At 44.6% G+C, this 14,752-nt stretch overlaps 1 protein-coding gene across 1 annotated transcript in view; it reads left to right on the forward strand.

The window, feature by feature from the left end:
* WASHC5 (WASH complex subunit 5) overlaps positions 1–14,752 on the forward strand; it is a 64,093-nt gene that overhangs the window by 20,894 nt on the left and 28,447 nt on the right. The window contains exons 10-15 of the mRNA XM_066265679.1: positions 3,579–3,706; positions 5,925–6,054; positions 9,107–9,219; positions 12,623–12,789; positions 12,864–12,939; positions 13,978–14,088. Of these exons, the coding sequence (XP_066121776.1) occupies positions 3,579–3,706; positions 5,925–6,054; positions 9,107–9,219; positions 12,623–12,789; positions 12,864–12,939; positions 13,978–14,088 (725 nt within the window). The remainder of the gene's footprint in view (positions 1–3,578; positions 3,707–5,924; positions 6,055–9,106; positions 9,220–12,622; positions 12,790–12,863; positions 12,940–13,977; positions 14,089–14,752) is intronic.

Consider the following 14,752-nt stretch of genomic DNA (forward strand, 5'->3'; position numbering starts at 1 on the left):
AAGCTTCACAGATTGAAACACATCTTCAGGGTCCATGAGCCTATGGCTTTAAACTCCTGGTTTAATGGTAGAAAAATAAATAAGCTGGACTAATACCTGAGCTTGTTCACTGCTAACATGCTAGCACGGTTCCTTATGCATTGAATCCTCACTTAACGCCATCAACAGGTTTTGTGACTATAACTGAAAAGCACTATAACCAAAACCAACTTAACACAGGCCAACTGATTAAAAAAAAGAGTTAAGTTCCTATGGCATCTCATCAACATTATAACGAGCCCTGCCCAGATAATTCAACTGGTTAGAGCATCGTCCTGAGCCCAGAGGTTGCCAGTTCAATCCCCGGTCAGGACACATACAAGAGCAAATCCATGTTCCTGACTCTCTCTAAAATCAATAAAATAAACATCTTTAAAAACCATCATAATAAAACAATGTTATTGGAAGACCTACTGTACTTAGTAAATACTTGATAATATTACTCAGTGGGTTCACTCATCCAGAGCTGTGTGCCCCTTCCCCTAAGAGCTATGTCATTCAGCAGCCTTCTGCTTTTTGTTTTTCACTCAGCAAACTTTTCCCGAGAGCCTGCCCTGAGACAGGTCCCAGTTTCAGCACCCCCTTGTTACTTCAGAGGAGGCTGTGTCTCTATAAACCTGCCCCACCCCAGGTCACTGCAGCCTGCCTCGGTGACACAGTGGCCCCACCTCACAGCCCTTCCAGGCAAGATGTCCCGCTAGCGACCATCTGTTTCCACTTCCTGTGTGTGCCCAGCAGTGACAACAGCACTTGGACTTCCTCATTCTTCATATCTTTGAAAAAGTGAAGTTTCCCCTCCGCCTCTCTTCACATTGGAAATCTCCAGCTTCTTACATCTTTCTCACAACAGCTGCTTGCCAGTTTATTTTGTTCCCCATCATTTTGCTTCTTGGCCTAGACCTCTCTTCAGTTTATAGTTGACTCACCCCATGAGTACCGTGGCTAAAGTTTTTAATCCTGTAATGAATCTGTCTGTAATGAGCTGAATTACTCTTAAATACACTCCAGTTCTATTTGAGTGTTTTAATTCATTGACTCAGTTTATAATCTTCTTTACCAAGTCTCACCTTCTGAAGCCTGTGAACTCAAGCCCTCACTTTATCCAACCATGAAACCAGCAAGAGTTTTCTAGTGACAGCCTCGTCCCCACCCTCCGACGAGGGCTCCTGCCAGCTGAGCTTGCGTCCGGGAGCCAGCGGCCTCCAGGACCTGCGCCCTGCCAGGGACAACCTCAGCTGGCCGGAGGCCTCTGCTTTTCTCCTCAGCCACATCTGTTTTCCATTTCTGTGCCTGGCAGTTGTCTGACCTGATCGCACAAGGTCATAATTTACCAGAAACAAATGATTTATCTCTCCGGTTGTGAGTCACATGCAGGACCAGTAACTGCTTACTTAGCTCTTATGGTGTTTCAGTCCTGGTGTGCAGAAAGGAAGGCGAGTTCTCGATAGCCCCTCGGGTGAGCTGGCACAAGGCACCTCTCCGAGCTTAGCAGGCAGGCCCTGCAGCCCCTTGCAGCTGCAGAAGAAACACGCTAGCCAGCAGGGGTCCGGCAGGGCTGGCTGGCTGCTGCAGTCTGACTCCAGCGTTTTCATGGTTCTCAGACCAGAGGGTCAGCTCTTAGAGAAGGATCAGGCTCAGCAAACGGGCCCAAACCTGGTTTACACTGACAAATTCATTGCTAATGCACAATGATGTCCCCTACCCAAAAATGAAAGCAAATTGGTATCAGTTTTCTTGTTGAATTAGAATGAATATAAAGACAGGCTGAAATCCTCATACAAATTTAGTGTGGGTTTTTGTTGCTGTCATTGTTAAGCAAATATGAAGCTGAAAAAACTGTGTCTGTGTGATCAGTGTTACCCGTTCCAAGGCAGACATGGAGACGCATGATGACTCAGAACTCTGCAGGTTGCCGTGAACACTGAGCCCTTTTCCAGGTGGCCACGAGTCTCCTCCTAATGGGGAACTTAGAAATCAGCATGTACAATGGCCATCTGCAGGCTTGACCAAAAAGACCCCTGCATTTGCTCATCTAACACGATCGTTCTGTACACGGCAGACTTTGTGGGATACTGATGGGAACAGGGATGTGCCCACGGGATGCCGGAGTGACCCCGGGACTTTGAACCTTATCAGCTGTGACCTTGACCATGTTTCTTTTCTGAAAGTTTTTATTTTGCCTTGATTTGCTGTTCAGGTAGTTTTTACTTGTAAATAGTTTTGCCTTACCTTATTTTCTTCTGCTTTCTTAGGTAATAATTGGCTCCATAAACCAATTTCAGCAAATATTAGTATTTTTTATTCTATATACTTTTTTTTAATCTATATTATTTATTTTAAACTGTTTAGCTTGTCAGCTGATAGGCTGAACAGGAAGCTGGGACCTCTGGTGTTTTATCCCTGGCTCAGTCACTGCCTAATTTTGTGACCTTGGCCAAGTTGCTATAATCTCTGGCTCTAGATAGTGGATAATCCAGAAAGCTTTGTGCCAGTTTTGTCCTTGGGTCTTTACAAGGAGCACAGTAGCTCCAAGTCTGGTTCTTTCCATATGGAGGTGCCAGCCACATTTGTATGTGGATAACCTTGTTTCCCTGTTGTGTCAGGGGTCCCCAAGGCTAACCCAGGTCCAATGGTTTACTAGAAAACTCATCGTATAGTAGAATTCATGGCTACGATTTATTACAGCAACACGATAGGAAGCAAAATCGGCACAGGGAAGAGGCGCACGAGCAAGCGTGGAGGACAGCAGAGACAGCTTCCGAGGGGCCGCTCCCAGAGGAGCCGTGTAGATGCGTTCAGTTCCCACAGCAATGAGTGGAACAGCATGTGGCAGATGTTGCCAACCAGGGAAGCACAGGAGAAACTCAGCGCCCAGGCTCTCTGTCGGGGGCTGATCACAGGCAGCCTCTGCTTGGCACATGCCAGAATTCCAGGCTCCCCGAAGGAGAGCAGGTGCTCGTCGTAAGCACTGTTTGGATAAGGCATAGAGGGCCGTTGTTACCAGTTTTCAAAATGGTGAGAACCCTTCCAAAATCCAAGGTCCCAGATGCCAACCAAGGCCAACCTTGTGAACAGGCCTTTCTGAAGATAGCAGTCTCAGACCTACTGTGTTAACTTTTCTGTATACTTTCCCTGATTGGCAGAGCTCAATGCCCTAAATCAAAAGAAACTCCTAACAGGGAAGACAGAAGGAGGCCACCCACTGAGGAAACAGTGTCAGAAGGCTTTGCCTATCCGTATGGGACAGTCGATAATAAATCCCACAATGCTTACGAAATCTGAAAATGCTGTTCTGTACCTTGATTTTTTTATTCAGCAATGTATCACGGATGACGTTCCATGTCAAATCCAGTTGTCCTTTAAGTTCAGTTATACTTCCTCCCATTGCACACGATTGTACTTGCTTTCACCATCTGTTATTGATAGCCCTTTTGCCATTTACCTTTTAAAGACTTAAAATGAGGGAAAATATTTAAGAATTCATATTCTATAGACATTTCCTATACATTTACTAGATGGAAACTTTTTTCCTATTCTAGCTTATGACCCAAACAGCAAACGCCTTCGTCAAATCAAGGACCAGATCCTAACAGACTCTAGGTACAATCCCAGGATCCTCTTTCAGTTGCTGCTGGATACTGCACAATTTGAGTTTATACTCAAAGAGGTAAAACTATTTAAATCAATAATCACCAAAGTCTTAGTGTTTTTATGTTTCAATGTTTTTTGGAAAGATTGGGATTTAGTACAATATCTCTGATTCAAGCTATAGTTTGTAACTCTCTGAGATAATTCTGATAGAGAAAGGACACGATTAACACTGAGCAAGCATTTAGTGCCACCTGTCATTGAAGATACAGTGATGGGGAAAAGCGCAGAGGATTGTGGGGGTTACGGTCCAGTGAGGAATGTGACGTGGCCCAGAGAATCACACTCATGAAGATGTAAGTATAAACGGAGAGGATGCATGCCATCAGGGAAGGGAACACAGTCCTAAAAGAAAGGATCCTGTCTCAGCTTTGATGACTTCCCTGTGAAGAGAAGCTTCTGAGGGACCTGAAGCAGGGACCTGTGAGCGTTAGCTAAGACAAGGACAGGGAGCATGGTGGAGAACCTTCCAAAGAGAAGACAGATGTACCTATGAACTCTTGGGTGAGGAGCAGCGTGGCCAGCTCCAGGGCCTAAAAGACCAGTTGGCTGGAGAGGAGAAAAGGCAGGAGAGAGGTGGTGTGAACTGAGCTTGAAAGGTGGGCGGGAACCTGTGCTGGCCCTCACGAGACTTCAGTCTTCCTTTAAAAGCCACGATAACCAATCCGAAAGGGCTTCAGTAGGGTGGATGGTTTGCCTTTGAACAAGGTCCTCTCTTACGGACTTTGAGGAGTTTGAGTTCACTGACAGAAATCCTGGGGTTAGTCTTATCCCTAAAGAAGCATCTCTGGGCATAATAAAAATGACAGATACCTGGGAATGCCCGGGTTCAATAGACAGTAACCTTGGGGGTTTGGATCAGGTGAGCCCAGGAACTAGCCCACGGCAATTAATGCCCATTCAGAACCAACACTTAGCCTTGCCTCAGTCTGGTTAGGAGTATAGTGGATGTTTCTCTAGCTTCTAGACATATGAGGATACTGTATTCTCCTTCTTGATAGCCCAGGAAAAGTAGATGCTGATTATTAATCTAATGCTAATGCATGTGCTGAGTGTTTTCCACGACTTGTCTCTGTATAACTTTATAAGATTGGAGAAGTGCCACAAAGGTTCAGGGGTTTATTTCCCTGGGCTCTTAAGAGGTAAATACTCATGACCACTGATATTCCTCTTGAGAAATTCTTAATTTTTTCATAATGAATATTGAAAAGATGAGCAAGGCAGTAGGGAGACTCAAACACTCATTCACATGTTGGACCCACAAGCTTCATGCATTGTAAGGTAGGATTTGGGATAAGGGTGGTTCTTAAAGCAGAAAGAGCACCTTCATGTAAAGATCAGAAGAAACACAGTTTCAATTAGTATGTTTGTAGGAGAATCAGAAAGTGATTCTAAAGCTCATTTTTTTTTTAAAGCTCTTTTTTTTTTTTTAGAGAGACACAGAGAGAGAGTCAGAGAAAAGGACAGACAGGGACAGACAGGAACGGAGAGATGAGAAGCATCAATCATTAGTTTTTCGTCGCACGTTTTGACACTTTAGTTCATTGATTGCTCTCATATGTGCCTTGACCGCAGGCCTTCAGCAGACTGAGTAACCCCTTGCTCGAGCCAGCGACCTTGGGCTCAAGCTGGTGAGCCTTGCTCAAACCAGATGAGCCTGCGCTTAAGCTGGCGACCTTGGGGTCTCGAACCTGGGTCCTTTCGCATCCCAGTCCAACGCTCTATCCACTGCGCCACCACCTGGTCAGGCCAGAAAGTGATTCTAGAAACAAGGTTAGGGTGAGAGGTAGGAGAAATGAAAATACAGGTTCAATAACCAAGCTGAAATGTCAGAAATTCATATTTATCACTGTTTTGCTCTACTTGTGTTGGACATCACAGAAATTGCTGCCTCCAAAGGTCCTTACAGCTGGAGTCACCAAATTTAATTTCACATTAAATAGCTGATTCCTAGGCCTACCTTCTGAACCAGAATCTTCAGGAGTGGGGCTTAGGGATCTGAAACGCTAAAGCCCAGCGGGGGTGCTCATGCGCAGTAGATCTGAGAAGCACTGCCTCAGGGATGGCCTAGCTCTGCCTGTCATTTGTATAAAGAAGTAAGGCTTACGAGGGGGCATCAGGGTAATGTTCATGTTAGGCATTATATTTTTCTAATGAATTGATCACTCAGGCTTTCTCTGTCAGCTGACCAATCTGGATTTTCTCTTAAGGGAATAAATCTCTTCCATCCCTTTTAGATGTTCAAGCAGATGCTCTCAGAGAAGCAAGCCAAGTGGGAGCATTACAAGAAGGAGGGCTCAGAGCGGATGACGGAGCTTGCTGATGTCTTCTCGGGAGTGAAACCCCTAACCAGAGTGGAGAAAAATGGTAACTGCTAAAAAGGAAATGCGGTGTGCTTGAAATGTGTGCACAGAGGATTGGAAATGGGGAGTGGAGTCCTTACGGTGCCATCCATTGTATACTAGGACATTGCTAATGGAGAGCCCTTGGGAATCTTCATAGCCTCTCTGGACTTCAGGTTTCTTGTCTTTGAAGTATGAGATTAAGCTAAATCAAGGGTTCTTATTCTCTGGCTCATAGAGAATCTCTATAGAGTCATAATCCATCCCCCCCCACCCCCACCATAGTATGTAAAACTGCTGTGTCAGCTTATGTGCATCAGCTGCACATAAGGAAGGGGAAGGGGAAAGGAATCTATAACTGCCATGACCTTCTCAGAGGATATTTTCCCCAAGAACATCAATAACCTCCAAGATAGAAGGTATGGAAGATGCTTGTCGCCTGACCGGATGGTGGCGCAGTGAATAGAGCATCGGACTGGGATGCCAGGGACCCAGGTTCGAGACCCCGAGGTCACCAGCTTGAACGCGGGCTCATCTGGTTTGAGCAGAGCTCACCAGCTTGAACCCAAGGTCGCTGGCTCAAGCAAGGGGTTACTCAGTCTGCTGTAGCCCCACGGTCAAGGCACATATGAGAAAGCAATAAATGAACAACTATGGTGTCGCAATGCACAACGAGAAACTAATAATTGATGCTTCTCATCTCTCCGTTCCTGTCTGTCTGTCCGTCCCTGTGTATTCTTCTCTCTGACTCTCTCTCTCTCTCTCTGTCTCTGTAAAAAAAAAAAAAAGATGCTTGTCTTCTGATCTTGTTTGTTTCCTTTTCCCTGTTGCACCTGCCATCTAGTGGTGGAAGAGGAACCCTGCAGAATGTTTTGAAACTAAACATATGGTAGTTTAAATTAGATTGATTTCAATCCTGCTTCTTTTAGAAAATTATATATGCAGGAAAATTGTGGTATTGCTTCATATTTTTATATAATTATGAACCTTTCAAGTTGCCTCCAAAGACCACTATGAATTTTAAGGTGGCAAATTATACTTTTTTTAATGGATAATGTTTGTTTTAACTATCAAATCCATTTCAATAGTTATACAGTAAAATTACATAATAGTATAGCTTTTAACTTAAAAACACTTTACTACTTTTAATCAATATGAACTTATGATTACTGTATTTGGCTTTTGTTGATTTATTTGATGCAGAATGGTTATCTAAAATATATTTCCAATTTACATTATTATTCCTATTGAAAAAAGTTGACCAGTTTTTAATGTTTTGATTTAAATTGGCAACATGTTTTGCAGGTCATCATACTGTAACTGAAAAACAAAAAACCACCTGTAACCATCTAACCAGATTAGTAATCCAGAATCAGGCATGTCAATCTCTGTTCTAGTCTCTGTTTTAAGTCCTCATAAATACCAGCATTGTTTCGGAGGTCATTCAAAACAACATCTTATACTTTTTCTGGCTACATAGCATATTTCAGCTTAGGTAGCACTTTCACAAATATTTCTTATTTGATCCTTATAATCCTTTGAGATAAACATCTTTATCCTTATTTTATATGTAAGGAAACCAAAGCTTAAAAATGTAATCACTGGGCCCTGGCCAGTTGGCTTAGCGGTAGAGCGTCAGTCTGATGTGTGCAAGTCCTGGGTTTGATTCTCAGTCAGGGCACACAGGAGAGAAGCAACCATCTGCTTCTCCATCCCTCCTCTTCTCTCTTCCTCCTTCTCTCTCTCTCTCACACACACACACCCTCTCCCGCAACCATGGCTCAAATAGTTTGAGCCAGTTGGTCCTGGGCACTGAGAATGACTCCATTGCCTCACCTCAGGTACTAAAATAGCTCAGTTGCCAAGCAATGGAATGGCAGCCCCAGATGGGCAGAGCATCACCTGGTAAGGGGCTTGCCGGGTGGCTCCTGGTCAGGGCACATGTGGGAGTCTGCCTCTCTGCCTACCTGCCTCCCACTTAATAAAAATTAAAAAAAAAAATTAATGTAATCACTGACCTAAAGTAACAAAGGTTTACAGCCTGGATCTAACTCATTGCCTCAGACTCTAACTCTTGTCCCCTTCCTACTGCTCCATAGCTCTCCCTCAGTCCTACAAAAACTCTTTGACATTACAACTAGTGTTCTTCATGTCAATATAGTAATTTAAATTATAAGCCCTTAAGTGCTTTTATTAAAGTGAAATCATCCCAACTGATAAAAAACACTTGAGGGAATCAACTTGAGAGGCAAAAAGAGCACAGCCTTTGAATCAGGACAGACAGGTGCGAAAATCCTGGCTCTGCCATTTAGTAACAGTGGAGCCCTGCCTCCGATTCTTAATGTTTCTGGGCATCAGCTTATCCGAGAAATGGGTGCTAATTCCTACCTCCGTAGATAGGTGTGAAGATGAAATAAAACGAAGTTTAGAGTGTTGCCTGACACGCTGAGGTACTGCGAGCATGTTAATGACCTTCCCTCTCTCTGCCCTGTGCAATGCCTGCTGGTTTGTGAATGCAGATAGCGCCCCCTAACCAGTGTAGATGTCACTACAACTCTCCTCTCAGACCTCACACTTCTGACATGTTGGTCTCCTCTTTCTGCCCAAGACACGCCGTTGCCATTTTTGCCGTGAAGTCTCTGTTCCAGTTTGTCCCTTCATCTAGGGATAAACCGTTCCTCTTTCTCTGCCTGTCCAGATCTGTACATGTCCCCACTTTTCCAGAGAATTATTCCATAACCCTAGTTCCCATCCTTCAGTTCTGTCCCAGCTCCTCCTGCCGCCACTGCGACCTTTGCACAAGTCAGTTTACAGCATGTGCCTGGACCTGTAAGCCTTCCCTGCCATGTATAGCAGTCTGAGCTTCTCAGATACAAGGTTTCATCTTTTCTTCTAGGTCACATGCCTCAGCTGTTTTTATTGTTATTGTTTGGATAATTCCTGAAAGCAATGATAGGCACGTAATAAAAGCTCTGTGAATAAGATCTAGATCTGTAAAGGAGAATTTAATGAAATTCAAAGCCACAGCAACCAGAGTTCTGGGATTCAGGAGTCTTTCCTTGTTTCTGTATTACTAGAAAATCTCCAAGCTTGGTTCAGAGAGATCTCCAAACAAATAACGTCTTTAAATTATGATGACTCAACGGCCGCAGGCAGAAAAACTGTGCAACTAATACAAGCTTTGGAAGAGGTAAGGAAACTTACCTTATTTTTTTTTTGACACAGACAGAGAGAGGGACAGATGAAGACAGACAGCAAGGGAGAGAGATGAGAAGCATCATTCTTCATTGCAGCACCTTAGTTGTTCATTGATTGCTTTCTTATATGTGCCTTGATGGGGGTGGGAGGGTGGGGGGCTACAGCAGAGCGAGTGACCCCTTGCTCAAGCCAGCGACCTTGAGCTCAAGCCAGTGACCTTGGGGTTCAAGCCAGCAACCTTGGGCTTCAAGCCAGCGACCTTTGAGCTCAAGCCAGGTACCATGGGGTCATGTCTATGATGCCATGGTCAAGCCAGCGACCTTGTGCTCAAGCTGGTGAGCTCGTGCTCAAGCTGGTGACCTTGGGGTTTCAAACCTGGTTCCCCTGCGCCCTAGTCCGATGCTCTGTCCACTGTACCACCACCTGGTCAGGCAGGAAACTTTCTAAATGACAGTTCTTGGATCATGAATTATACCCTTTGAGCCGCCCCGTAATCTGCTCCTGGAAACATATCTAAGAAAATATTTTATCAAAAGCAATATGGCCCTGGCCGGTTGGCTCAGTGGTAGAGCGTCGGCCTGGCGTGCGGGGGACCCGAGTTCGATTCCCGGCCAGGGCACATAGGAGAAGCGCCCATTTGCTTCTCCACCCCCCCCTCCTTCCTCTCTGTCTCTCTCTTCCCCTCCCGCAGCCAAGGCTCCATTGGAGCAAAGATGGCCTGGGCGCAGGGGATGGCTCCTTAGCCTCTGCCCCAGGCGCTAGAGTGACTCTGGTCGCAACAGAGCGACGCCCCGGAGGGGCACAGCATTGCCCCCTGGTGGGCAGAGCGTCTCCCCTGGTGGGCGTGCCGGGTGGATCCCGGTTGGGCGCATGCGGGAGTCTGTCTGACTGTCTCTCTCCGTTTCCAGCTTCAGAAAAATACAAAAAAAAAACAAAAAAAAAAAACAATATGAACTAATGTACTCACTGTAACATTATTTCCAGTGTTCTAAAAGTAGGAAAATAATTAAATGACCAGCATGAAGAGAATGGTAGGAAAAACTATGATATTTCAACTGGAAACATAGTCTCAGGAAAAAGATTATGAAAACAATATAGAAACATTAGGAAAATTGTGGTAAAGATGTAAAAGCAAAAAAAATTGCATTCTATATGTCATTTTTAGGTTTATAATAAAAAGTATATGCTTTAAAAAAGCTAGAAGGCATCCAGAAAATAAAAACAGTTATATGATAATGATATGCTTATAAATGGTAACTTTTGTAAAAATGTTTATTGGTTTTTATTTCCTCAAAAATTATTCTACCAAGCCCTGGCCGGTTGGCTCAGTGGTAGAGCGTCGGCCTGGCATGCGGGGGACCCGGGTTCGATTCCCGGCCAGGGCACATAGGAGAAGCGCCCATTTGCTTCTCCACAGCCCCCCCCTCCTCTCTGTCTCTCTCTTCCCCTCCCGCAGCCAAGTCTCCATTGGAGCAAAGATGGCCCGGGCGCTGGGGATGGCTCCTTGGCCTCTGCCCCAGGCGCTAGAGTGGCTCTGGTTGTGGCAGAGCGACACCCCGGAGAGGCAGAGCATCGCCCCCTGGTGGGCAGAGCATCGCCCCTGGTGGGCGTGCCGGGTGGATCCCAGTCGGGCGCATGGGGGAGTCTGTCTGACTGTCTCCCCGTTTCCAGCTTCAGAAAAATACAAAAATAAAATAAAAAATTATTCTACCAAAAAGAATTATTGTACCTTCACACTCTTAAAATGTTTAAGTGTGTGTTTAATGAGGTTTAAAATGGAAAATAAAAACATCAGAGCAATAGCCAGAAACCTGTTATTTTAAAAATATCACCTCTAGTCATCTGTAACCCTGTCCAGCTGATATAATTGGACATTTTAAAGATATAATTAATACTTTTTTCATTTGGCAGACTTTCTTTTTATTTTTTATTTTTTTTGCATTTTTCTGAAGCTGGAAACAGGGAGAGACAGTCAGACAGACTCCCGCGTGCGCCCAACCGGGATCCACCCGGCACGCCCACCAGGGGCGAAGCTCTGCCCACCAGGGGGCGATGCTCTGCCCATCCTGGGCGTCGCCATGTTGCGACCAGAGCCACTCTAGCGCCTGAGGCAGAGGCCACAGAGCCATCCCCAGCGCCCGGGCCATCTTTGCTCCAATGGAGCCTTGGCTGCAGGAGGGGAAGAGAGAGACAGAGAGGAAGGCGCGGTGGAGGGGTGGAGAAGCAAATGGGCGCTTCTCCTGTGTGCCCTGGCTGGGAATCGAACCCGGGTCCTCCGCACGCTAGGCCGACGCTCTACCGCTGAGCCAACCGGCCAGGGCCAGACTTTCTTATAGGCTTGTCCTTAATGTTGCAAGGTTTTTAGGATGGTCACTACTAATGGCCACAAAGTATAATAGTCCATTGTTAGCGTTCCAGGTTCCTTAAACATTCCAAAACCATTGCTCGCTTGTGCTATTTCTGTTTTGGTTGATTTTGGATTTTCTAGTCCATGCTATAACTATAAACAACTTAGTAAATCTTGAGATGTCTTTTTATCTTTTGCATTATTTATTTTGACATGTAGCCCAGGTCCCTTGAATTACATACATTAAAATTTCAAGACACAGTAGAATCATTTTATTTATTTATTTATTTATTTATTTATTTATTTATTTATTTATTTATTTATTTATTTTAGATGAGAGGAAGGGACCACATTGAGCCCTGACCAGGATTCACCTGGCAACTCCATCTTGGGCTGATGCTAGAATACCAACCTGTTTTTAGTGCCTAAGGCTGATGCATTCCAATTGAGCTATCCTCAGCACCTGGGGCTATACTGGTACCAATCCAGCCAGTGTTTGCAGGAGGGGAAGGAAGGGAGAATAGAGATAGGGAGCTGGGGAAAAGCAGATGGTCGCTTCTCCTGTGTGCCCTATGCGGGAATTAAACCCAGGACATCCATATGCTGGGCCAATGCTCTATCCACTGAGACACTGGCCAGGGTGGAATCATTATTTTGTTTTAAAGAGTACAACAAAAGAACTTAATAATGTACAAGTGCCAGCACCTTAGTTGTGATGGAACTTGTTTTGTTTTTTACCAATCCTGCAAATATTCAGAATTAAGAGGATTTTCCAATATATGTCCGTTGGTACTGAAATGGAAGTTGGGAGTATTCCCTTGTTAGGTCATGTGTTTACAGGATAAGAAGTACTGCTCAGTTTCAACCCTAGAAATTTGTGCATGGTTTTATGAATTGGCTTACACATTTTTGAAATTATAATTTGAAATATAAATTTTGCCAAGAAATTCTTAGTAAGTAGTATGCTTTATTTGGAGTGTTTTCAAGGAAAAATGAACACCATAGAGGCCATTCAGGATTTTAAAAAGAATGTATTTATGTAACACAGGTTCAAGAATTCCACCAGTTGGAATCCAATCTGCAAGTGTGCCAGTTTCTGGCTGACACTCGCAAGTTCCTCCACCAGATGATCCGAACCATTAACATTAAAGAGGAAGTTCTGATCACAATGCAGATTGTGGGGGACCTTTCTTTCGCTTGGCAGTTGATTGACAGGTAATGGGGATCGCCTGACATTTGCCCTTGATAAAACCACTGTGAATGTCTTCTTACCACTTATTTCTTTACAGTTTCACATCTATTATGCAAGAAAGCATAAGGGTCAACCCATCCATGGTTACTAAACTCAGAGCTACATTCCTGAAGGTAAGAAAAGAACAGTGAGATCACCTTCTCAATCATTAGGAAAGAGTTGGCCATTGATATTACCTCATTCATTAATTCAGCCCAAGAGTTCATCCTGTCAGAAAGTTGGATAGTTTAAATATTATTATAGATTGAATATTGTTGGCAATATTTCTATGAAAGCATAGTTTCAAAAAATGTCAGAAATACTTAAAGTGTGAATTAATAAGTTAGAGTATCTTCCAAAAATCATTTTTAAATGAAGAAATAGATTATTTTTAAGTTTTACCAGTATACTAAAGATGTCAATCCTATGGGTTTTTTATTCCCTGGACATGAATTAAATCCTTTTGAATATTCATTTAAAACAGTTCTGCATGGGTCTTGTTCTCAAGGTGATTTTAGATCATGATAAACGGACAAATAATTTACTGAACGACTTCTGATGGAATTACCAGTTTATGAATTCCGAGATGTGCTTTCTTTCCTACTTTAACAGCTCTGTCACTGGGGGCACGGGGGGTGGGTTTTTTACATGATGGCACATCTTAGTTTAGCTGTCAGCGCGTTTCCTCTTTCTGAGCGGGACATAAATAATGGCGCGTCCTGCTTGCCCTGCCATCTTTGACTGGACTCAGTACGGTAGTCAGTCAGTCAGAATGTTTGGTTTCCACCGAGGACTAGCTCTCTCCTGTGGCACAGTGACTCTCAAACTGGAGGATGCCGAGGATCCCTGAGGGGCTTGTCACAACACAGGTCGCTGGACCGCACCCCCCAAATGCCCGATCAAGTCAGTCTGGGATGGGCCGGGGGACTGGCCTCTCGAGCAAGTTCCCAGGTGTCACTGATGCTACTGGACCACTGACCACAATCTGAGAACCACTGCTATCGCAAAAGACTCGTTTTTCACAAATAATCTCAATGTCAGAAACTATTAATGACATTGGTGAAGGTCAGTGGTAAAGCCCAGGAGTTCTGTTATACGTTACCGTTTCTGGAAAGGAAGATATTTCTAGGCCTTCTCGAAACAGAGAAACAGATGCGTCTTTTTCCTTCTAGCTTGCGTCTGCCCTTGACCTGCCCCTTCTTCGTATTAACCAAGCAAACAGCCCTGACCTTCTCAGTGTGTCCCAGTACTATTCTGGCGAGCTGGTGTCCTATGTGAGAAAGGTAAGAAATGCGTCATAGTGGTATTTACTTTCTTAGCAAAATAACTGCTACAGCATTTTAAATACAAAAGGAATGCTGAACCCTTATGGAAACTACGTGCGTTGCTTTCCCTGGTTATTATCTTTATTCCAGAAAATTGCAAAACCTGAAAACAAACATGTTCTTACTGGTACTGCCTGTGTGCCAGTGTGTCTGCGTTCAAAGAAGTTGTGCTCCTGTTTTCTACATGCAGATGGTTTTAGCCCCGATTTGTAGATGTAGAAACTGAGGAAGAGACTCAGTGGCTTCTTCAGAGTTTCAGAGCTGCCTGGTAAAGAGAGCTGGCTCCGGATCTCCCGTATCCTAGGCCGCTTGGAAAGAGAGCTGGCCCCGGATCTCCCGTATCCTAGGCCGCTTGGTAAAGAGAGCTGGCTCCGGATCTCCCGTATCCTACGCCGCTTGGTAAAGAGAGCTGGCTCCGGATCTCCCATATCCTAGCCACTTGGTAAAGAGAGCTGGCTCCGGATATCCCGTATCCTAGGCCGCTTGGAAAGAGAGCTGGCTCCGGATCTCCCGTATCCTAGGCCGCTTGGAAAGAGAGCTGGCTCCGGATCTCCTGTATCCTAGGCCGCTTGGAAAGAGAGCTGGCTCTGGATCTCCCATATCCTAGGCCGCTTGGTAAAGA

Source organism: Saccopteryx bilineata, chromosome 3 (genome assembly GCF_036850765.1).
Source record: "Saccopteryx bilineata isolate mSacBil1 chromosome 3, mSacBil1_pri_phased_curated, whole genome shotgun sequence".
Lineage (NCBI taxonomy): Eukaryota > Metazoa > Chordata > Mammalia > Chiroptera > Emballonuridae > Saccopteryx > Saccopteryx bilineata.